Here is a 23,773-nt window from a genome sequence, read left to right on the forward strand (position 1 = left end):
AATGAGCCTCATCCCCTTCTCTCGTTTGTGTGCAAAGCGGATGCAACAGAGAAAGACCTTTCAGACCTGATCTCAGAAATGGAGATGATGAAGATGATCGGGAAGCACAAGAACATCATCAACCTGCTGGGGGCCTGCACGCAGGATGGTAGGCACTAAGCCAGGCCGGCTCTCCCACTGCTCTGCGGGAGGGTCTCAGATGGGAACCTGGGCCCCCTGCTCAAATAACGGTGTCTGTCAGGGAGAAGATACTGAGCTGGGGTATCGGCAGCCAAGCGTCTGTCAGCCACACGAGGGAAGTGGAGTAAGGAGGGAGGCAGGGTTAGCGGTAGTTGGGCCCAATCTCTTGGGGTCCGGGCTGACGCCCATTGGTATTCATCTGAGAATACAGGCACCTAGAATCACAGGCACAGTGTGTGGATAGGAACAGGCAAGTAGTAACTGTGGTCTAGATTAGGGCTCTTAATCCCCGCTTGGCTCAGAAACATTCAGGACTATGCTGGGAAGAATTATTTTCCTGACTCTCTGAGCAGTGGAATGAATTTCCCTGCTTCCCTAAAGGGGAGGTAAGGTTAGGGTGCACCATTGGGAACGGGGTTTTCTGGGGGTGAACGAAACGCTGCGTACCGGCCTGCCTGCCCTGACGGCCTCTTCACCCACACCCCCAGGCCCTCTGTACGTCATCGTGGAGTACGCCTCCAAGGGCAACCTACGGGAGTACCTGCAGGCCCGGAGGCCGCCTGGGCTGGAGTACTGTTACAACCCCAGCCACAACCCCGAGGAGCAGCTCTCCTCCAAGGACCTGGTGTCTTGCGCCTATCAGGTGGCCCGAGGCATGGAGTATCTCGCCTCCAAGAAGGTAAGGCACCCGACGGGCCCCCGGGTGGGGTCGGGGTGGGGACAGAGCCCTCCTCAGACTCCAGCTCATGGCTTTCTGTCCTTTGATGGAATAGTGGACATATTGAGCACTGACTACCTGTGCTGTCTTAGGCTGTTAGGGGACATCAGAGCCAGGAAAGCCAGTGTCACCTGATGGGGTCTTGGGGTCAGATTGGGTTAGGTTCACATCTGTGCTCTGCGACTGTTTCTTCACATATGAAATAAGAATGGTTGCGGGAGTAAAATGAGGTGTGAGAGTGTCTGGTACAGCTTTGGGTGCTCAGGAAGTGCTGGCTTTGGCCTCTGCCCAGTGTGGCTGGGCTGGGCCTGGGGAGGCAGGGCCTGTGAGCACACACTACACAGGCTGGGCAGAAGCAGGAAGGTTCAGACTTTCTGGGTGAAAATCCAAAGCTAAGAGTTGGAAGGATGAGGAAAAGAGGCAGATACAAAGGGTTTGCTATTGAGAGGTTTGCTCCTGGAGCTGGAGGCATTTGAAGGGCTGGGTTTGAAGTGGGGGAGAGGGACCTTCCAGCAGGGCACTAGAATGTCCAGGAGGTGAGTGGGGGCAGTGGAAGGCCTTGGAGGGGAGCGGGCCTCCCTGCCGGCTGCGGAGCGAGTGCTAGAGTACGGGGTGACCCAGACACCCAGCCGCCGATGCATGTGTACAGCTGGTCGCCCTAGAGCCTGCACCCCCTCACCTGCATCCCACCGTCCTCTCTTCCACCTCTGCCTCCCCGGGCTCCCCCTTGCGTCTCCACAGTGCATCCACCGAGACCTGGCCGCCAGGAACGTCCTGGTGACAGAGGACAACGTGATGAAGATTGCAGACTTTGGCCTAGCTCGGGACATTCACCACATCGACTACTATAAAAAGACGACCAATGTAAGTGCCGACGAGGCCACTAGGTGCGTGTCCTCTGCGCAGGACTCTGTTGTGCTAGGCTTCCCTCCCATGTAGACTTCTCTGCTCTAAGCCGGTGCAGGTTGCTTTGCCTGAGAAATAATGTGGCAGGATGAGCTGCACGCATGCATTCCTTCCCAAGCCCAGCCCCTCATGGACCCCCTTATTCCCGCATTGCCCTGCCCTGGGCCACCCCCAACTTCCCCGTGCTGCTTGCAGGGCCGGCTGCCTGTGAAGTGGATGGCACCCGAGGCCTTGTTTGACCGGATCTACACCCACCAGAGTGATGTGTGAGTTTCAAAGAGGCGGCTGCCGGGGATACTTGGGATAGAAAATGTCTGGTACAACGGGGGCCTAGCCTCCCCTAGGAACTGATGAGGTCTCTTCCATCTCAGAGAGCAAACAAAACATTGTAGCCATTCCCTTTGCTCCTGGGGGTTGAACACCAGTCTGTTCTATGCGCTATCCCCTGCTATTCCCCTTGGAATTAAGGATTTGTGTTGGGGAGGGTGGATTCAGGATGAGTATCTGACATGCTGATTAAAGAAATGTGGAAAGGACTCTAGGTTGGCCTAGCCCTATGCCCACAACACCCATAGGCTCTGTGCTCATCCACAGGTGGTCTTTTGGGGTGCTCCTGTGGGAAATCTTCACTCTGGGAGGCTCCCCATATCCTGGTGTGCCTGTGGAGGAGCTTTTTAAGCTGCTGAAGGAGGGTCATCGAATGGACAAGCCCAGTAACTGCACCAACGAGCTGTAAGCATGAGAAGATGCCCAAGGCCCTGAGCTAGGCCTGGAGGCAGAGTGGGCTGGACGGGAAGAGGAAGAAAGCGGAAGGTGGCGGTGTTTAGATACAGCAGCCCTTCCTGGTCATTCCTCCCATAGCCCCTCCTTCATGGGCTGCTTAATTTCTCTGCTTATGTTTTTCCTCTCCTGACCTTACAATCCTGCCACAGGTACATGATGATGCGGGATTGTTGGCACGCGGTACCCTCTCAAAGACCTACCTTCAAGCAGCTAGTAGAAGACCTGGACCGCATTGTGGCCTTGACCTCCAACCAGGTGAGGCTGCCCCTTCCTAGGCCTTCAGCCGTCGTCAGTGGGGGGCATCTCTGTGAATTAAGGCTGCCGCAGGGAGGAGAGTGCGGCATCCATTGTTCTTTGGTTTCTCCTGTCACAGGAGTATCTGGACCTGTCAATGCCCCTGGACCAATACTCTCCCAGTTTTCCTGACACCCGAAGCTCTACCTGCTCCTCAGGGGAGGATTCTGTCTTCTCTCATGAGCCGTTGCCTGAGGAGCCCTGTCTGCCCCGACACCCAGCCCAGCTTGCCAATGGTGGACTCAAACGGCGCTGACTAGCACCCCAGCACTGCCCCTCCCGGAACTTTATCGTCAGTTGTAACTCTCACCCACTGCCCCCTGCTGGACTCACTGCCTTCCCCTTTGCCCCTTTCCTGCTGGTAGGAGCCAGCTGCCTACCCGAGGCCTTCACCCCACTGAGCTCACCTCTCTTCCTCCTCCTCCTCTCAACCTGCTTATGAGAGAGAGGAGCAGAGAGGCAGGTACTTGTTGACGGCCACTCCGTTCCTCCCAGATGTTGGACCAAGACCCCTCCCTGCCACTGGGCACTGCCTGGAGGGTTAGGGAGCGGGAGGTGAGCATGCTGAGCAGGCATGCACGCAAGAGCGGACTGAGCTTTCTTGTGTCGGTTTTGTCTGCTTCACCGTTACCCATAAGCCCTTGTGTTCTGGTAGCAGGTGCCTCGTCCCCAAGGCTACAGTAGTAGGGAGGGGAAGTCAGGCTTCGGGCCTCGGTTGGAGGTGACCTCTGCTCCAGATAGATGGTGCCAGTGGCTTATTAATTCTGATACTAATTTGCTTTGCTGACCAAATACCTGGTACCAGAGGATGGGGAGGCAAAGGCTGGGAGCAGTGTCATGGCCCTGGGGCCCAGCCCCGAACTGGGGGCTTTGTACATAGCTATGAAGAAAACACAAAGTGTATAAATCTGAGTATATATTTACATGTCTTTTTAAAAGGGTCGTTACCAGAGATTTACCCGTTGGGTAAGATGCTCCTGGTGGCTGGGAGGCATCAGTTGCTATATATTAAAAACAAAGAAAAAAGAAAAAAAAAAGGAAAATGTTTTTAAAAAGGTCATATATTTTTTGCTACTTTTGCTGTTTTATTTTTTTAAATTATGTTCTAAACCTATTTTCAGTTTAGGTCCCTCAAATAAAAATTGCTGCTGCTTCATTTTTATATGGGCTGTGTGACAAGGGAGAGAATGTCAACTGAAAAGGAGCAAGGATCACGGGCCCTGGGTCTGTGTGTCTGTCCAGAGGGCACTGCACGTTCCCCGGAGTTTCCTCCTAACCTCTTCCTTTTTAGGTCCTGTACTGCAACCTCCGGACAAGCCTCAGACCTCTCGGATGCTTTTGGAAAGGCAGGAAAAGAAGACACCTGCATGAGGGGCAGGAGCCTCCTGTCAGGGCACCAGAGGGGCTGGGCGGAAAGCCAAGACCCCGCAGCCCTCAACCACAGATTGTTTCCTCAGGGGAAACTGGCGGGGTCGGGTAGGTCAGAGGGTCAGAGAGGGAGCAGGGGCCAAGGGGCAGAGCTGAGGAGATAGAGGAAAGCTAAGGATTATTTCCACAAGGGTATGCAGAAACTCAAGCCCAGATACGTGTCTACCCTCTCTGTGTGCGTGTGGTTTTGCCTGTGCTGCTGTGAGAGGGAAAACTGTCACCTAAGATGAGTTTTACACCAAGACCCCCTGCTTCGTGTTTCTGAGCCTGCTCTGTGTTCACGGTCCTCCCCCACACCAGTCTTCTGGATCCGTGTGATCAAACTGCACGTGTTGGGACTATCACAGATCTTGGCTTCCTATAGTTCTTCCTGTACAAGCTCCACCCCATCCCTCAGGAAAGGAAAAAAATTCTCTAAATGTTTGTTTTTTGGCTGCTTGGAAGTTTACTTTCTCTGCCACCTGCTGGTGATCGCTGCACTCACCAAGTGTGTCCTGGCTCCTCAGAACCTAGTGCTATCAGAACCTGCTACTATGCAACCTCTATACCGAAAGCTCACATTTTTGCTGGATTGCTGCTGAATACAAAAGACGGTTCGATACGCCTTCATTTCTGTAGGGAAAATGAGATTGCTACTTTAAGTTTCCTTTCTGAGCTAGCTATTTTTTTGGCAGCTGCTGTGTTGGCTACTATTGTAAATTAGTTCTCTCTCCTTGTGTCTCTGTAAATATGCACCTGTCCACATATTACAGTTTGTGTCATATTTAATGAAGGCATAATTTGGTGAACAGAGCCAGGAAATGAATTTTAGCTCGTAAAACCATCTGCTTTCAGACCTTATAGCGGTGTCTTTCCTTGTGAAATAGTGATAATTTCTGCCTTGGCCTTGGAGCGATGCTGTGGGAATGGATGGAGGATCTATGAAGGGCTTCCTGTGCCTTCGGGAGACATGCTAGAGAAAGAGGAGGCACCATCGCAACAGTGATGTCCTGCTGTTATTACTCGAACCACCCGCAAATGTCCCCAGAGACTGAGCTGGCTGTCTAATAAAAGATAGTGAAATTGACCTGAGAGAAAATGAAATGGCCATTTCACTTAGATGACCAGATTGGGTCTCCTGAGAAAAAGAATCTAGTTTATCTAATGAAGACGACGTGCTGTCGGGCACTGAATTTGGCTGGTTTCCTGAGGGTTAAAAGATTAGAGCCCGGGATTACCACAGTATTAATCAATACTGCCTTTCTGCCCTTTCTAATTGCCATAGACGGGGGGTCATCAGTCCCTTGGTGCCGCTAATGTAATGTATTGATCTCAGGTAAGTAAGATAGAACCTCAGATGAAGCAAGAAATCTCAATGACAGTGAAGTCGCTGTGTTCAACAGTGGCCACTGGGAGGCGCCAGCAGGCCAAAATCTCAGTCATTAGGTAAGGTGCCAATCTGCTAGGAGGTTCCATTAGGTGTGTACTGGTGGTGACTGGGTGACCTTTAACCTAGCTTTTAGCATTACAGAGCATTTATTTCATACCACTAAAATATAATGATTGGAGTACAACATTAGATACAACACAAGTGCAGGTCTTTGAATGCCAAGTGCCACCAGCAACCCCTGTTGTAGCAGAATTCTCAATGTCTAAGACAGGCCAAGTCTGATGTCGCAATCACTCAGGTTGGGTTTCAGAAAATGCCTAAAATTATACTTAGTGATGTTGTTAGCTGCTGGCACGCTAAGGTATACCCATCTGCAGGGAGGAGTAGAGAGCGGGGAATGGAGAAAGCTTTGGAGCAACCTGGAGCAACCTTCATCCTTTCAGCTGACGAGAGCCAGGGAGAGGGAAGGTCAGCAAGAACCCAGATGTTCAGAAGACTCGGTCTTGGGCAAGTTCTTTCTAGGTTGCCACATGACATACGTAGAATCATTTATACTTCCGGTGCACAGAAGAGAGGCATTTGTGAACATGACAAGTAGAGATTTAATTCTGTTACTACTACGGTAGGTGCTGCGGTCAGTAGTGTGCTGGGACTGGTTCTTGAGCCAATTATGTACATCTTTTCCCAACTGTTGTTCAGTGACCTTGAAATCAGCCATGTTGGAACATTTACATCACTGGAATCTGCAAACACTGCAAATCAGGCCCCCGACCCCCACCAAAGGCAGTTGTTAATCATTTCCCAGAACACCATTAACTCAGCTTCAGCGTGCGTGCGGCTGGGCCCGACAATCATGGAAGCCGCCCGCCAGGCCTAAGTGATGAGAGCAAGGAAATGACCTTGACTTCTCTGAGCTACTAGCATAAGAATGGGAACAGAGGTGTCATGGCTTAGATGCCAGTTTATGAACCAAAAATGGGTGGAGGCCAACTGAGGCCAAAAGTGACCCGGGGCCCCTTGACCTAACCATTCCTACTCTGCACATAGGACAAACCAGAAAGATTGTAGCCCAACAATACATATGAATCATTCGGCTTAAACAGGATGCAACAAGTAGCTAATCCCTTTCCCACAGACAACACTTGAAACGCGAGCTAATTAAAGTAAACACCCATTATTTTAAAAGTGGGGAAATTTATTATGAATCACCTTGCCAGGCCAATGGTGAGATCCGTGGAATGCTGTATAGTAGGGGTTCATTATTCTCAAGGAACTGGAGCTGATCAGCAGGACATGGTGGGGCTTGTCCTCTGGTGGAGAGGAGGTTTAGGAAGCTTATAAAAGCACATATCCTTGCTGTGAGGTGCTGATGACAGTCCTCATTTAGGTGATCCCAGACAAGGGTGTTTGTTTCACTTAGTAGAACTGATTCCCAGTAAACTGCTTTCAAATTCACAGCAAGTAAAGAAATCTAATTTCATCACCCACAGGCTGAAATACCTTTTCCTTCCTAAGCACTTCCCAAGGGAGAAGACTGTTGGTCAGCTTCATAGCAATCTACTACAGTGTTTTGGTTTTTTTTTTCAGTATTGACAATACAGAAAACACCAAACAAATATCTGAACATAATATTTGTTAGTGGGTAGCACAGGGATTATATCAGGCTTTAACAACCTCTATGACTAACAAATAGTCTTGTTTGTGAAAGACAAGCAGGCCAGAAAAACACACCCAGCACAAACAAATGGTGAAGGCTTAAACCCTTAATTATGTTTCCTAGCAAAATGGTGGCTAATGAAAGCCATATGTGCGAGGATCGTGGCAGCTTCCCAGATTCCTGCAGGCCCAGAGGGGGAAGTTTCAGAACAGCCAAGCAGCAGCCAAACCTTTCTGACCGCCAGTCCAACTCTCTATTTTATTCCCCAAGAAGTGTTGTCTTTATGTCCAGAAAGACCTTACTGGGGAGTCTCCGTTCCATCTCATAAGGAACTATTCCTCCTGCTGGATCACTCTGAGAAAGTCGGTCAGGTGCTCTTACAATGGTTTTTGGAGTTTTCAAGTTCGTACTCAGGTTACCAAGCCATAGGAGGCAGCGCCATCTAAGTCGCTAAGCTGGTTCCCTTATGCAAAAATAATTCCCCCCCTTCAAGGACATGGGCACAAATATGAAGCTGCTAAAAATGACATGGGGCAAGGGGGCTTTACACAAAGTTTAGTGGGATGACATAATGGTACAGGGGAAATGGGCTTTGCAGTCATCTTTTTCTAAGTGGTCTGAACTTGGTCTCACTGCTGACATCATCTGGAATGTTTACAAGGTCTCAAAGGACTGTCCCAAGGACTAAGTGGCTAGTCCTCCACTCGAACCAGACACAGCCATAGCTGGGAGGTCCTTCGTGAATGCCACTGCTGAGGGCAGGAAGCTGGAGAGACTGAGCTGCATCCTCCAGTCGTCCTTAGGCTCCTTTGGAACGAGCCTTGCTGTTCTGGGTGGTTTTTTGTGATTTGGCCTGGAGCGTCTAGGTACAAAACATAAGGATGTTAGGCCCTGGTCTCAGTTAGATGCGCAAGTTCTTTAAGAGCCCCTTTTTGGTTTTCTGAATCCTAATAAATACATGCAAGCCAGGCCTGTGGATGTCAGTTTACCCCTCCGTGTATTCACTGGTTGCTGCTTTGGTCCTCAGGAGGCAGCAGCGCCACTCGCTACACAGGTCAATTCTCCCATGACCCCTCTTCTGTTTACTTGTGTCATACTTTCTGCTCTTGCCCCAAATTTCTTTATCCAAATGGGAAAAAGAGATAAGGAATTTCTTATTCACAAGCATTTCTCCTAAGGTTTAAATTGCTCTCCTATAATATTTCCTGATGTGAATCCTGTGTGAATTATACAACACATGGGAACTATTTCCATCTGGCACAAAAGAAAATAAGAACATGCCTATATTGTAATTAGCTTCTAGACTTAACATGTTTAGGTCTGATCTGCAATTTCATTGGTTATTTTCTTTTTCACTTTTGGATAATTGCATTTTAAAAATGTAGTGGTTGTAAGATGACTAAAATTCAGCCTACAACTTCCTGTTTGGATAACAGGAAGAACTGTGCAGCATTTTCCAATAGTTGTAATTCTAGATTCTCACTGCCCTTAAAAACAACTAGAGGGAAAGAGGTTTTCTTTTTTTAACTTATACTCACAGCTTCTTTAGCAGAAGTGACAGGTCCTTTCGGTAATGAAATAGATGTGGATGGTGTCATGGGTGAAGATGTAACTGGTGGCAGTTGCATATATTTTTCATCCTTAAACATCAGAACTAAGAGTTAGGTTACTGATTTTAAAACAATACGCATGAGGTCTACAATCATACTGCCATGACTATGAAGAACGCGTAACAACTACTTCACATTCCGGCACAGGATTCAGGAGGCAAAATCCGGAACCTAATTACACACAGCCAAATGTTAAATGTTCTCAGAAAAAGATCAAGCAGTACAAGAAATATTCCTTATTAAAGAACACCACTGGAGTTCAGTTTCATTAAGGGAGTTAAACATACAGAACTTACTTTCATTTTTTAACCTAATTAATCAAATAAAAAGTAATAGTGTGTCCTTAGTACCCTTCAGTCGAGGTGCTAAGTCCACCAGGTTTTCTTTAGATTCAGGAAAAGTAGGTAATTCCATAGGAATATCCATCTCTGGAGACTAGGGAGGGAAATATTTTATTTAAGCTTTCTGCTCTTCCTGAAATTCAGGAGCACTTCCAAAGTAAGTAGTCAATGCATTCTAGCACAATTTGCTTTCCAGTAAATCCCTAACTTCCTCCAACTAGACCCTTTATGAGTAACATATAAAGCATGTCCCTGAAATAACACCTTAGTATTATTTATTTATCTTGCAGTTTTGAGCACACTATATATGCAAAAGTTGCACTCTAATTAGATTCTAGCATTTACAATCTTTGGTCATTAATAAGCTACTGGTTTGCCAATTCCGGTCATATTCAACACAAAAAATAAACAAAAGTTGCCATTTTCCAATTATTCATTTGTTTCTAATAGCATTGATATAATTTAGTCAAAGCTGACATCTTTGTCATTGTTGGTTCCTAATAATAAATGACAAAAGTTATTTAAATGGTAGGTGCTGCTTAATAGAAGTTCCTGCAACACAAGGAAAATGGAGGCAGAGCATGGTATTTTAGAACAGCTAGCTAGCCTGTCTTTAGGCGTTATATTAATTAGATTTGAAATATAAATATATGACTGCTCTTTTGGATATAAGTAATTTCTTTGTGTGCTTTGGAGGGAAAAGGTCTACATATATCCAAAATTATAGAATATTCTATTTGATGCCTCTAAATTTTTATTAGAACCTAGCATGCTACTTGTTCTCATTTTGTATATGTGGAGAATAGAAGTTTTAAAATGTGGATTTTTTTTTTTTAAAGCAACCAATAAAATGCCTAGGAGTTTGTGATTTTGTCCTTAATTCCTAGGTCTTTCTCAACCATCCCAGAAAACAACATCTGGATAAGAGTTTCTGCCCATCTGCAATAATTCTGAGAACCCAAATTTAGCTCTGGGACAGTGTGCTGCATTCCAGATTTCCTTGCTCCTGAGAGCAGTCTGAGGATGACAGATAACTCTGGTCTGTCTTGAAGACCAAACAGAGTAAGAATCCAGTAACCTGCCTTTAAGAAGGTGGCCTGTGCTTCAAAATTGCTCCTACCTAGTCTCCCTAGAATCCTCCCTGAACAAAGCCCAAATCCAGATTAGTCTCTGGAACTATGCAAAGGGAAAGCAAGATGGTGTCTCGTGATGTGCATTTTGCATGCAGGACTTCCTAAGATTTTTCCTTGGCTTGTCCCAGGAGTCAACAGCATAACTAAGATTTAAAATGGTTGATCCTCACTCCAGAGTATTTAGTCTCATCTACTCAACCACATACGCAGCATGTTCTAGAATGGTCCTTGCCTTTCTCACTCATGCAGGTCCTGAGTTAGACACGAAGCCACAAAAGTGAAAGGCGAGAGGCCCTTTCTGAAGGACCCAGAGCAGGGTGCTCCAGTGACTGGGCCAGTTCTGGGTTCTTCAGTAAAATACCAGGGCAAATAAAGCTGCTGAGGTCAAGGTAACAAAAAATGATTAAGAAAATGAGTTGTAGAAAGACAAAAAGTTTACATTCTAGATTAGCCTTTCACTGCTTAAAAATTAATAGGAACCTGGAGAAATGAAACAGACATGACAGAACAGGAATCATTCGGTCTCAAAGGGGAAAGAGTGGTGAGAATAGTCTGAAGACGACATAGTTAATGAGTCACAATTAAAGAACAAACTGAACTCCTATTAGTGAGACTCCTAAATCAAGCTGAGATTAAAGGCACTAACAGCCCTATAGCTAGAGATAGTTACAGTGATTTTAATATTTTAAGGCCAATTGGGCCAAATTCCCAAAAGATACACCAAAAGAAATGCGCCCCCACCTCCACACACTGTAACAGGAAGTAAGGCATTTGTGGAGAGCCCTGTTCGGGAAGTTACGGCAATCCAGATTCTGCCTGAGCTGAGTCACTCACCTCCCCGCTTAGTGGGATCTCAACTGGCTTTGGCTTCACGTCTATCAGGTAGAAGGTTCGTGACAGGAGCAAAAGAGAAGGGGGGACGTTCTCCTTCAGGTGGAGGTCCTGCCACTGGAGAATGAGAGGGAAATAAAACATGACAGAATCACAAAACGTTAGAACTGGAGGTGACCCACGATGACCTACTACCTCCCTGGCTCTACAGCTTCCCCAGGCGCCTGCTGGTAACTAAGGGCAGAATGGGGCGGAGCACGTCAGCCTGACAGCTTCTGCGCTGGTGGCTGCACTGCAATGCCCTCGCCCCCTCAGAGCCAGGGAAAGAACGTTCGGTCAAACCCTCAAACCAGTTGTGGATCACAGAAGCGAAGTGTCTCCTCTTAGACACAAAGTAGATGTTAAAGAATTAAAGCAGCCTCCCTCATAAGCAAAGAAACATTAAACTGAGAACGAGATATAAGTTTTCAAGTAGGACCCACTTGGCCAGGCTTTAAAAATATTTTTTAGATCCATAATACATGCATGAGATAAAATTCAAAAGGTCAGATGAAATCAACAAAAATAAGCCTGTCTCCTGCCCCTCTTCTCTCGCTACTGTTTCCTACCCTAGAAGCAACCACTGGTACCAACTCTTTATATAACCTTCCAGAGGTATCCTATGCACATACCAATATTTATGTCTTGTCTATCTTTACACTAAGGGTGAGTGAGATACATACTTTTGTCCTTGCTTTTTTTCACTGAAATACTTCATCCTGGAGATTGACTCATATCAGTAGATATAGAGCTGCTCCTTTTTAAACATCCGTAGGGATTCCACTGTATAGAAATGCTATGATTTATTTTATTATATTCCTACTAATGAATTTTAGGCAGTTTCTAATCTTTTGCTGTTACAAACAGTGCTGCAACGGATCATCTTGTAGATATGCCATTTTGTACATGTGCAAGAACATAGGATAAATTCCTAAATGCGAAATTTCTAGGTCAAAGTAAGTGCATTTTAAAATTTGGAAAGATATGGCCAGACCTCTATGGAAATTTTTACCAGCAATGCTTGAGGGCCCCTCCCCCCACACACTCGCCGACACGGGATGTTATCAAAATGGGATCTTTGCCAACATAAACAGGTAAATGCCATATCTCATAGTTTTACCTTATTATGAAGTTAAGGTGTTTCACGTTTACTATTTTTATCTTCCTTTCTATGAAATGTGTGCCTGTGTTCTAACACAGGATTTTTGGAATAACAACACACAGTGTGGCAAATCACAGGGCTGGATTTAGCATCCTCACTCCCTTGTAGTGAGATTGTAAAATGATACATACTTTCAAGAAAGCAACTTGACAGTTGAACCCACTTAATACTCTCTGTTTAAGAAATAAATAATTTTGGTACATCTCTGCAATACATCCATTTGCCACCCAGGGCAGGTCCAACATGTAAGAGGAAAAAGTTACTTGACATGGTTTCAAAGTCACAACAATGGCTCCTGCCCTCCAAAAATGTGTGTACACTTTATAGTACTTTTTACAGTTATGGGAATGAGAATTTTAATAGGACGTGCTCCCTTTGTTTTAAAGCATTAAATTAGTTAAAATATATTATCTGAGGGAAAATATTAAACATCTGTTTCCAAAGCTAACACTTTACGTTGGTTTGGGGCACTAATAGGGAGAACAGTCCAGGTGAGCTGCAGGCAAAGCTACACCTCCAGATGGGTTCACACAGGCATCAGGCCTTGTATTAGAGATTTTGCCCAGGCTCTTACAATGCCTGGGGTGGGCAAAATCCTAAGGTGGCCCTGAGATTTCCACTCCCTCATGTACTCACACCTTCTCCCAGTTATTCAACCAAACACAAATCTAGGTGCTGCTATAAAGGGATCTTGCAGATATAATTAAGGTCCCACAGCAGTTGGCCTTAAGACAGGAAGATTATCCGAGTAGGTCTCATCTAATCATGAGACCTTTAAATCTGGTGCTAGAGATTAAAATAAGAGTGGGGTGGCGGGCGGTGGGGGGAGTCTGAGATTTAAAGTATGTGGAGTGTTGACATGTGAGATGTTCTTTGCAGATGGGGGTGACCTAGAGGTCAGGAATGCTGGTGGCCTCCAGGACTGAGAGTAGCCCAGGGCTGATAGCCAGTGAGGAAACAAGGACCTCAGTCGTGCAGCTGCAAGGAACTGATTTCAGCCAACAAACTGAATGAGCTTGGAAGTGGAGTCTTTCTGGCTGCCTCCAGAAAGGAACACAGTCTGCACCTCTGACCTCCGGGATCATGAGCTAATAAATGGGTGTTGTATTAAGCCACTAAATTTGTGATCATTTGTTCTGCAGCAATAGAAAACCAATACAGTACCTTGTCTCAGTCAAAAGATCTAGCTGCTTTGGTATCTTGCTGCTCAATTACATAAGGCAAATTAGATAAAATGGTCCACTTGCAGGATAGAAATCACGAAATGAGGTCTGCAAATTGTAGGAGAGAGAGCTAAGTGCAAAGGGCCCGGGACGCTGTCACTTGCCTCTGTGAGCTGCTGTCTCAGTTGTTCCTCAGTGAGACCCAGTGATCTCATCCCTCGGGCCCTACAGGCAGCTTGTAATTCCGACACATTCAGGGCACTCACCCCCTCTTTGGCAATCATCTGAAAGAAATGAAGGGAATGGTATTGGATCTTTTGGTTCCGATTTTACTTAATCCCTAAATTCCAACTAATGGGGGAAACACAGGATCTGAGGCTTTCACACTTTGTCCCCAGCACTGACTGCTGCAAAGGCCAGACGCCTATAAATCAAGGTGACTTAGGAAGGTATAGCAGTTGAGATGAAAGGAATCCTGCCAAGAGGCATTAATACTATCAGACATATTTACATAACTTCTCCCCAACACCGTCACCACATTAGTTATCTTGGTTTGCATTTGCCTGCCTGTGACATCTTTACTCTTCCCCTTTCATGGCAGCTTTAGGGTTCATATGAAAACATTCCACTTGAAAGGCTTTCTATGTACCATCTGTTGCATGTCCCAGTGACGTTCTTTCCCCACTATCCCTCCCAGCACCCCAGGAATGGCCCCAACTCCCCGGTTCACAAAACTCCCTCAATAAATAACACAGCTTCTGCCTAGTGTGACCCAAAACTATGATACTTCTGGGACCAGTGTTGTTTATTCCGAGGTTCTGAAAACAACAACTGAAATCTAAATGGGGCCAGTGGGATCACAAGTCTCCGTTCTGAGAATCCTGCTCCCTCAGGCAGAATGCTTTAAAGCAGCTGATTCAGATTCAAGAAAGATTCTTTCCGCTCTTTAAAGGAGTCTAATTAGTAGGTCTAGTCCAAATGGTGCCTTTCTTCTACAGACGTCCAGGCACTGCTTTCTCTCCCTGCATTAGGGTTTGCCACCCCTTCTTACCAGGCCAGCTCACCCAGCAGGATATTTACTTTGGCACCAGCTCTGCCAGCAGAGGGTGGGGGGCGGGGGAGGGCGGGGAGCCACAGAATAAGGCTCAGGAATCTACTGAGCTGCTGTTCCTTCCCGGTGGGGCCTAACTGCTTTAGATTAGCCCCAGCTAAGACATCGAAATTATTAACTGCTTATGATGGCTGCCTCAGGAAAATGGGTCACAGTACAATAGCTCCTAAAGTGCGTAATAGAGGTTCAGATGTTATGGTAATGGTTGTTTAAACCGCTCATTTTGCCAGGACCAGTCTATGAACAGGCCTGACAAAGGATACTGCTCTTTATCACAAAACCACCCTAAGGTATCTCCTAATGCCTTGCTCATTCTCTACAGATAGAGCTACGCTCTTACTTCATCATCTGCTTTTATAGACTTCAGTTTCATCAGGAGCTGAAAGCGAAGCAAATTGTTGGTTCCAAAAGACTGCAGTTCCAGCAGTTTGCAAAGGGCAACCAGCTGAGGTCGGTCTAAGTGCCCCAGGGTTAGCTGATCCTCAAATAGTTTGGAAAAGCGAACTATCTCCTTTGTGTTGGGCTTGTGGCCTGTCTGGACCTAGGCAGTGGGACAAAAGGGCCCAATTAAATGATTAATATGTGTTTCCTTCTTAATTTAACCTTCCCAGCAGACTATTTGAAAGACACATCGAAGCATTTATGGATTGTATCTTAGGTCTGGAAATGCGCCTTGCGGTACAAAGAGAAGTAAAGAAAGAAATATGAAGTTGGCTTAAGTCACTGAAATATCAGTAGTTCAAAAGTTTGACTAATTCTGCTCTCTCCAAGAAGTTATCGATGTCTTCAGCACATGGGCTGCTTTAAGACAGACATTTCTGCAAACTACTATCAATGTTTGCAATATCATATCTATATAACTTAGATTTGCAAATTCAGAGATTGTAAACAATTTGGAAGACCCATGATGATATGCATTTTTCATAAAACTCCCAGCCAAGAAGTTGTTTGTACTATTATATAGCGAAGACTGACACCTGTTTGACATAGGATGAGAACTGTGTGGAGGCATCTCCCAGCTTGGCCCTGTTCCTCCTTGCCATTTCTGTAACTGTTTCTTGAAGAAATTTTGCTAGTTCGAACTTTGCAGCCATTTTCTTTTTCTGTTTTTCTTCCTTAATAATAGAAAAGGAAAAGTTAATCGAGCCTTCATGATTACAACTTGATAGATAAAGATGCAAGGATAATAAACTATTACCTTGTTCTTGTTCATCCCTACTTAATGTATTAATATTATTTTCAGGCCTAATGGAGCGGGTTCTGTGAGAACCAGAACAAATAAAAAGTAGCCTCTATTTGCGACTTACTTCCTTAATCTTACCTTTTTTTTTTATCGCTAATACAATGATCATAAATATTTGATAGCTCTGAAATGTCTCCTCAATGGTAGGCTTTGTCATGATTTAGAATGAGATACTATTTCATTTGTTTAATTTTATGTTTCAATTACAGTTTATATTCAACACTATTTTGTATTAGTTTCAGGTGTACAGCATAGTGGTTAGACAGTCATACTTTATACAGTGGCCCCCCCTGATATTTCAAGTACCCACCTGGCACCATACATAGTTATTACAATATTAGTGACTATATTCCTTATGCAATACTTTACATCCCCATGACTATTCTGTAACTACCAACTAGTACTTCTCAATCTCTTTACCTTTTCACCCAGCCCTCAACTCCTTTTCCCTCCGCACCTATGAGTCTGTTTCTATTTTGTCTGATCATTTATTTTGTTCGTTAGATTTTACATACAAGTGAAATAATATGGTATTTGTCTTTCTCTGACTTATATACATTACTTAGCATAATACCCTCTAGATCCATATATGCTGTCACAAACAGTAAGATTACATTCTTTTTCATGGATGAGTAATATTCCATTGTATATATGTACCATAGCTTCTTTATCCACTTGTCTATTGATAGGCACTTGGGTTGTCTGAGTTCCTTATAAATGAGACACTGTTTCTTAACCTGGTGCAAACCATTTAAACTGCTAGTTGAGCAAACACCTGGTCTGAGTGGCCCTGGATTTTGCTTTGGCCATGAACCAAGAAAACTAGGAAATTAACTCTATGCTAAATTAGCTTATAGTTTAAGTAATATAAAACAGACACAATGTACTACAATACAATGAGTTCATTGCTTTCACAGATATGAACAAAGCACGACACAGAATTAAGTGTACACTCTTAAGACACTATGTTGACCATCATTTCTAAATCTTTGTTCATCATTAGAAATGCAGTCTGGTGGCATTTGCAAAATAACCACAGTCGGGACTCAGGGGAGTAGGGAGAAACAGGAATATATATGTTATATATACATATATTTTTTAAGGTGCCCAAGAGATTCTAATGGTCACCCAATCATAGCAATCGCTGGTTTTTAGAAAAGATCTTAAAATACTCAGCAAAAAAACTCACACGATGGCAGTGCCAGAACTAGAACCCATTTAGTCATCCATTTCATTCATCTATATCCTTTTCCATATCCATCCATCCATCCGTCTGGCCACTTATTGAGCATCTACCCTGTGCTAGGTGCTGGAGGAAAAAATGAGCAAAAACAGATACGAATCCCTGCCCTCTTAGAACTTCCAGTCTAAGAGGAGAGACAAATGCTAGTGACCAAAGCTAATAAAGTACTTCCAAAAATGGATGTAAAAGTATAACTGGGAAGTGTGGTGATCTGATGTAAACAGAGAGCTAGAACTCACATTCACTTGCTGTGCCTCTTCTCACGGAAAAAAGACAAACAAGAAAGTATCTTCTAGGACTGTGCCCATGATGTGTATATATGTATGTTCAGGGATAAATGGTATTGAAGAAAGAGGAATATTTAGAAAAATCACTTCCTCTATTCTCTCACCTTCCTGCATTCACTTGCACTTTCCTTAGAAACCCATGGTAGTAATTCCAGATCCCAATTACTTTTATTGTAAGTACATTAAACCACTGCCAGGTAGTTATATACTGCAATTTGATTCTACCCTTTAAATGTATATCAAATCTATCTTCAGTTTTTATTTCTAATGCCACGTTCTTAATTTAGGCTTGGCCCTCCCTCTTACTGTTACAATAACATTGCAGCTGATTTCCCTCCCTTGGCTCTTCTCCCTTCACTCCTTCCTGCCAGCAGGATTGTTTTTCTAAAACACAGACCTATTTGTGTTCCCCACCACCTGCTGAAATACACTTCCCATCATTTACCACTGTCTAAGGTGAAATCTGAATTTCATAGGGTGGTTGATGCTTCCCAACTTGATCCAACATATTACTTTGTCTTACCTTCTACCACTGGCCCCCTTGTATTCCAACCAGAGAGAATTCATGAGTGGTCTCTGGTTTGGTCATGCCCTTCGACACCGGTAAGCCATTTTAAGTGCTATTCTTTCTACCCAGAGTGCCTTTCAAACACGGTGGTAAAATTCTACCACCCTGAGCCTGGGTTCTACCCAGACCTCTTCTGTGAAACACTTCCCAATGTGATTAAAAAGTTGCCCCCTTTATCCTCTCGCAATATTGTGCTCCTGTCTTCATACCACTGGCTAGTAAAGTGCCGAGAATAAAGAGAGTGAAGGAGCTGCCCCGGTTTCCTAGCTCTTCACCGTCACAGCAACCATCAGATGAGGACAGCCCCTTCTCAGAGGCTGCTCATAGCACAGGAGGGGCTGCGTACCTGACTACGTCATGCCTGCTGTTCAGCTGGTCACTGCAGTAACAGTCGACTTAGGTCTGCTTTATTTTTCAACAGTTTAGAACAAGTTAAAGTTCACTGAAGACAGGGTAAGTTTATCAACAAATGGGGCTGGAAAAACTGGATGTCCATATGTGTAAAAAAGAAAAAAAAAAGACTTTTGACACTGCTGTTACACCTTTCTTAAAAATATACTCGCTCTTTCTGACTCTGTCCACCCCAGGGAAGGGAGCAGCCCCGGTGTCCGCCCACCTGCAGTGGATGGTGTAGGAACTACTCCAGCTTCCTGATCAAGAGGAACAAGCAGATGCACAGCACCCAACCCAGCACTCAGAAGGCCCACAACCCCCTCCACTACAGTGCTACAACGGGCTAGTTCATGCCGGACAGCGGGTGTGGGGCTGGGCACCCTTGGCAAAGGCGTGGTGGGCATCATGAAGGGGGAGATCCAGCCAGTGAAAGCTGGCCACCTACCAGCAGACCACTGTCAACAAGAGCGCTGGGACCACCCTGGGCAGCATCCAGCATGTGATCCGCAAGAACAAACACCAACTGGATCTCTGCAGGGTCACCTTCTCACGGCACTGCCATCCTGCACAGCCAGAAGCCCGTGATGGGGAAGAGGAAGCTCCCATCCCACCAAGAGCTCCTGTGCAACCTCACCCCGTCCCCAAAATAAAGGTGTTAGCTGGCTTTTCTTAAGGAAAAAAATTAACTCAAAATGGATCATATGTAACTCAAACATAAAACTCAAAACTATGAAACACCTAGGACAAAATCTAGGTGACCATGGATTCGTCAAGAGTTTATAGATACAACTCCAAAAGCGCGATCCAAGAAAGAAAAAATCAAGTTGTATTTCATTAAAATTTAAAACATTTGCTCTGCAAAAGACACGGTTAAGAGAATGAAAAGACAAGGCACAGTCTGGGAGAAAATATTTGCAAACACCTATCTAATAAAGAACTTGCATCCAAAAATATACAAAGAACTCTCTTAAATCTCAACAGTAAGAAAATGAACAACCCCAGTAACAAGTGGAGAAACATTTGAACAGGTACCTACCCCCAAAAGATATCAAGATGGCAAATACGCATATGAAAAGATGCTCTACATCAGTTGCCAACAAAGAATTGCAAATTAATACACCAACGAGATACAACTGCACACTTATTAGAATGGCTAATGCTCCAAGCACTGACAACACTAAATGGCTGATGAAAATGTAGAGCAACAGAAATTCTCATTCACTGCTGGTGGGAATGCAAATGGCATAGGTGCCATTTGGAAGATGGTTTGTTGATTTCATACAAAACTAAACATAGTCTTACCATCCAATCCAGCAATTGCCCTCCTAGGTATTTACCCAAATGTGTTGAAAGCCTATGTCCACACAAAAACCTGCATATGGATATTTTTAGTAGCTTTATTCATAACTGCCAAAAATTGGAAGCTACCAAGATGTCCTTCAATAGGTGAATGACTAAACTGTGGTACATCCATACAGTAAAATAATATGCCAAGATCGAAAGACAAGAGGCATGAAGTCAGGAAAGAACCATATTGTCAAGTAAAAGGAGCTAGTCTGAAAAAACTACACACTTTATGATTCCAACTATATGACATTCTAGAAAATGCAAAACTTTTTACTGTCTAGAGAACTTTTTAATGTATAGATACTGGTTTTCAACTCTAACAATGTACCACACTAAAGCAAGATGTTAATAATGGCAGAAAGCGGGGATGAGGTACCTGGGGATTCTCTGTACTTTCTGTTCAGTTTTTCTGTAAACCTTAAAAGTGAAACCTGTTAATTTTTTTAAAGTTAAAAATTCCTACATACCTTTTTGGATTCACTTTCAAAAGTTGATGGCAACATTTCTGGGAAGAGTTTCAGAAACACTGGTAATAAGAATTCCATGAAGGGTACAATTATGAACACCATAAATGGAACCAAGCGGAAGATATCAACACAAGTCCTCAATAGCTAAAGAATTAAATGCACATGCAATATTTATTATTTTAGGATGCACCAAAAGAACTAAAACTAAAAAGCCTGCTTTGGCTCTTAAAGTGTTAAAAACACAAGATATATTCTGCAGCTGTTTATAAAATGGAAAGGCGGGATTTTCGTCTTTGTCATAGCTCTGAAGTAATATTTATGGGATATCCTCAAGGAAATCTATGACAATCAAAACATATTATTGGTATCTTGCAGCTTTCATCTAACCTAAGGGTCTGGACTTTAATAATATAGTGTCTGCTAAAAATTTTTTAACGCGTATACTTAATATATTAACAACAGTTTGTATTTCAGATGCACAGATCGAACCTGCAACCTCTCAATTCCTAGGAGAGATTAGAAAGAACAATTATAACCATTCCGTAGGCACATACACACACACACACACACACACACACTCACACACACATACTCACACATACACACTCACATACACACACAAATTTTAAGAATTTTTGCCTAAAGTTGTACAGCAGGTCAGTTGCAGACAAGTAAGAAACTCAGTAAGAAATTCTCCTTCACACCATCAGTTGTTATTGCTACTTTGGGTTTTCTAAATGAATTTTAAGTTGAGTTTAAAACTATGTTCCTAAATAGTTCATTTTAACTTTACATTTTCTTTCTTAAATATGATTCTTGCCTACCCTTCGTCTCTCTCGTCTGGTCAGCACCTGTCCATGCAACAGCCTCCAAATCATTCTGACAGCAACTTTGGTGTCAGTCCAAAGCAAATAGAATCCATTGTAATAATATTTAAGTTCATCCATAATTTTTTGTCTAAAAGATCGCTTTTCTTCCTTAGTCTTCGTACAAGTTTCTGTTCTCGGCTGAGGGCTTGTTTCCTGTGGCTTTTTGGGGGTTTGCTCCAGCTGAGGTTTACCAGGGTCCTGTTGTAGCCAGCAAGTTGATGTGTGTAGCTTTTGTATTATTCTAGTTCGTAAGTAAAGTACTTTATTGCCTGACTGATTAAGATAGGAGTCCTTCTTGCTTCCACAGTTCTTCATATATGTTTTATTTAAATGGGAATCTGGCAAGTGAAGAAATGCAAGTGATGGGAAATAAGAGCGGGTCGGATGGACAAAATGGCTAGGGAATCTGCAATAAAGAGCAACATCCTCTGAGCTGAGCATAAACTATTAAAAACTTAAAAGTTAAAGAAATAGCTACTGTATCTGGTTAAAATAAAACGATAGTTTTAAAGCCTGTATTTTAAAGCAGATGCTATTCGTTCGTAAATGAAATATAACTTTTTATCCCAGTTGAAGTACAGTAAGCTTTATGGTTGAATTATATACTCTAGGAGAAATATTAATAAGTTCATTCCTAAAAATAATGGCTATATTAGAAGTTAGAAACTGAGACTATTCATTTAAAAGTCTAATAGCAAATATCTTCCTGCCAGGGGTTATGTTTGAAAATTCTCCCTCTAATCTACTACCAGAAAACAGGTAGAAGACTTGTGTCTTCAGCTATTCTACTGACAATAGAATATTGTTTGAGTGTTCTTCAAGGTCCGTTTGGGGGTTAATCAATAATATAGGACTGCCTTGCCTATGTAGTTAGCTCATGAAATCCCTCAAATGAGAGGTACTTACAGCTGAAATGCTCTTCACCTAAGATTCTTAAAAAACAAAAAACAAAAAAACCACATACACACACACCCCGCCCCCCTTAGGAATAAGAACTAGAATTGGGCCTAAAACCCCAGCCAGGGCTTTCTACGTTCTACTTTTGCAATAGCTCACAATCTTCGGTTAAGCTAGCACATCAGATTGTTTGGAAAAATATATGATTATCTAGGCAAAGAAAGTTCCTGGCAAAGAGGCTTCTTTTGGCAAAAAGATAGCTTTTTCCATTCTTTGTTTTTGAAGTATATCAAGATAAAAATTTTTTGAATGGCTAAAAGAGAAGATATACAGTGTATCCAGCATATATTAAGTTCTCAGAGAACAGTCTTTGTAATAAATGATAACAGAACTTGCTGGGGCAGATATAGGCCTTAGGACTGGCTTGTTTGCCAGCCACTTCTTTTTACGCCTAAGGGCCTCGTGTAACATTCATCAATGACAGAAGTGTCATTCTAAAACCATTACATCTTGTATCTTACCTGTACTACATATCTACAAAATTACTCAACCTGAGTTCTAAAGCACACACAAAATTTGGGATAAGTTTAAATACATTAAAATGTCAGCTTCCAAAAAACCGACATATTTAAAACCAACAACGCTTTGTCTACTAAGCCTATCTTTTTACATATATCTTCTCTATCTGGAAGAATAAAATCCATATAAATACTGGGGGCAGAAGAGAAGTTCCAAGGCTTACCTTGTTCGGGCAATAGCTAAAACTGTATTATAACTGTAGAAGGCCATACTTATATTTGTCTCAACTAGTCAACACAGGGACCTAAGCAGAAGGAGTAAGTAAACAATTTAGTATTTGAAAAACATCAATTTTAAGTATCTCAGGATCTAAGTGTTTTTAACTATTTCAAGGGCAGAATACTTGCATGGCCTATTCAAGGGGTAAAATCTCTTTTGAGTTCACATCCAGCAATCACGAATATTGTTTTTTTAGCCCTGGATTTGAGAATGGTACTTTGAGATCCCAACAAAGCAGCTCAGGATGGTACAGTCTTCAAAGACATTTTGATTTCTGGTCAATAGTACTTAGTAATCTACTTAAGTGGTTGCCAAGTATTGAAGAAGCTGAGCAAGGTACACTTACTTGCAGCCGAAAAATACAGGTAGAAAGTAAATGTCTGGGATTCCCCTGCCCCTCTTCCTTGGCCAAGCTGCCCCAAACTTTAAAAAATTCGAAGTACTCATTTAAGGTGCAGTGAAGATATACATGGTATCTACTAATAGTTCAAATGGAGGTAAACCGGTTTCCTGTGCTAGTGATTCTCCACAGGGCTTTACACCTTTAAATAAGCTTTACAGAAACCTTCCATCCGACAGCGCTTTTCAGCCAAGGGCAGCAAGGAGCCTTAATAGCTTGTAGTGTCTACTCTGCTTCTCTGCCGCTGAGAAAAGAGGACCAGAGTCTCTCGGGGACAGAAACCTCAACCACAGAGCTGACATTTTGATCAAGAGTTCAAACAATGCTTTTTACATCTGACTCAGGCTAAGAGCGGGCGCTCTCCTGCGGAGGGAGTCCTGACCACGCCGGGCGGTGAGTCCGCTCCCAGCTCGCGGCACTCGCTCCGGGGTGCAAGCAACCACTTCCGAGGCGGGTGGGGCCGGGCGGCGAGCCCCGCCTGCGCAACGCTCCGCCCACGCCCGCACGCCCGGCCGCAGGCCCTGCGACGCCTTTGC

At 43.8% G+C, this 23,773-nt stretch overlaps 2 protein-coding genes across 9 annotated transcripts in view; one reads left to right on the forward strand and one right to left on the reverse strand.

Annotated features, from left to right (window-relative positions):
* Window positions 1-4,403, forward strand: part of FGFR1 (fibroblast growth factor receptor 1) — a 46,816-nt gene extending 42,413 nt beyond the window's left edge. For all 7 annotated transcript variants that reach the window (XM_054566003.1, XM_054566004.1, XM_054566001.1 and 4 more), the window contains 7 exons: window positions 38-148; window positions 669-859; window positions 1,640-1,762; window positions 2,000-2,070; window positions 2,399-2,536; window positions 2,737-2,842; window positions 2,961-4,403. In XM_054566003.1, coding sequence (XP_054421978.1) covers window positions 38-148; window positions 669-859; window positions 1,640-1,762; window positions 2,000-2,070; window positions 2,399-2,536; window positions 2,737-2,842; window positions 2,961-3,137 — 917 coding nt within the window. In that variant the 3' untranslated portion in view covers window positions 3,138-4,403. The remainder of the gene's footprint in view (window positions 1-37; window positions 149-668; window positions 860-1,639; window positions 1,763-1,999; window positions 2,071-2,398; window positions 2,537-2,736; window positions 2,843-2,960) is intronic.
* Window positions 4,404-7,496: 3,093 nt separating this feature from the next.
* On the reverse strand, window positions 7,497-22,828 carry LETM2 (leucine zipper and EF-hand containing transmembrane protein 2). 2 transcript variants are annotated; one of them, XM_054566008.1, is made up of 10 exons: window positions 22,782-22,828; window positions 21,098-21,548; window positions 20,274-20,417; window positions 15,703-15,840; window positions 15,066-15,266; window positions 13,779-13,898; window positions 11,254-11,367; window positions 9,292-9,380; window positions 8,874-8,979; window positions 7,497-8,197 (listed from the first exon to the last, which is right to left on the reverse strand). In XM_054566008.1, exons 1-10 carry the CDS (start codon window positions 22,826-22,828, stop codon window positions 8,135-8,137), a joined length of 1,473 nt encoding a protein of 490 aa, XP_054421983.1. In that variant the 3' UTR covers window positions 7,497-8,134. The 2 variants fall into 2 exon arrangements, with proteins under 2 accessions (XP_054421983.1, XP_054421984.1); XM_054566009.1 differs by lacking the exon at window positions 20,274-20,417.
* Between the last annotated feature and the right edge of the window lie 945 nt (window positions 22,829-23,773).

The sequence above is a fragment of the Pteronotus mesoamericanus genome, unplaced genomic scaffold (assembly GCF_021234165.1).
Source record: "Pteronotus mesoamericanus isolate MK-2021 breed Mesoamerican mustached bat unplaced genomic scaffold, CSHL_Meso_final contig_169, whole genome shotgun sequence".
NCBI classification, from domain to species: domain Eukaryota; kingdom Metazoa; phylum Chordata; class Mammalia; order Chiroptera; family Mormoopidae; genus Pteronotus; species Pteronotus mesoamericanus.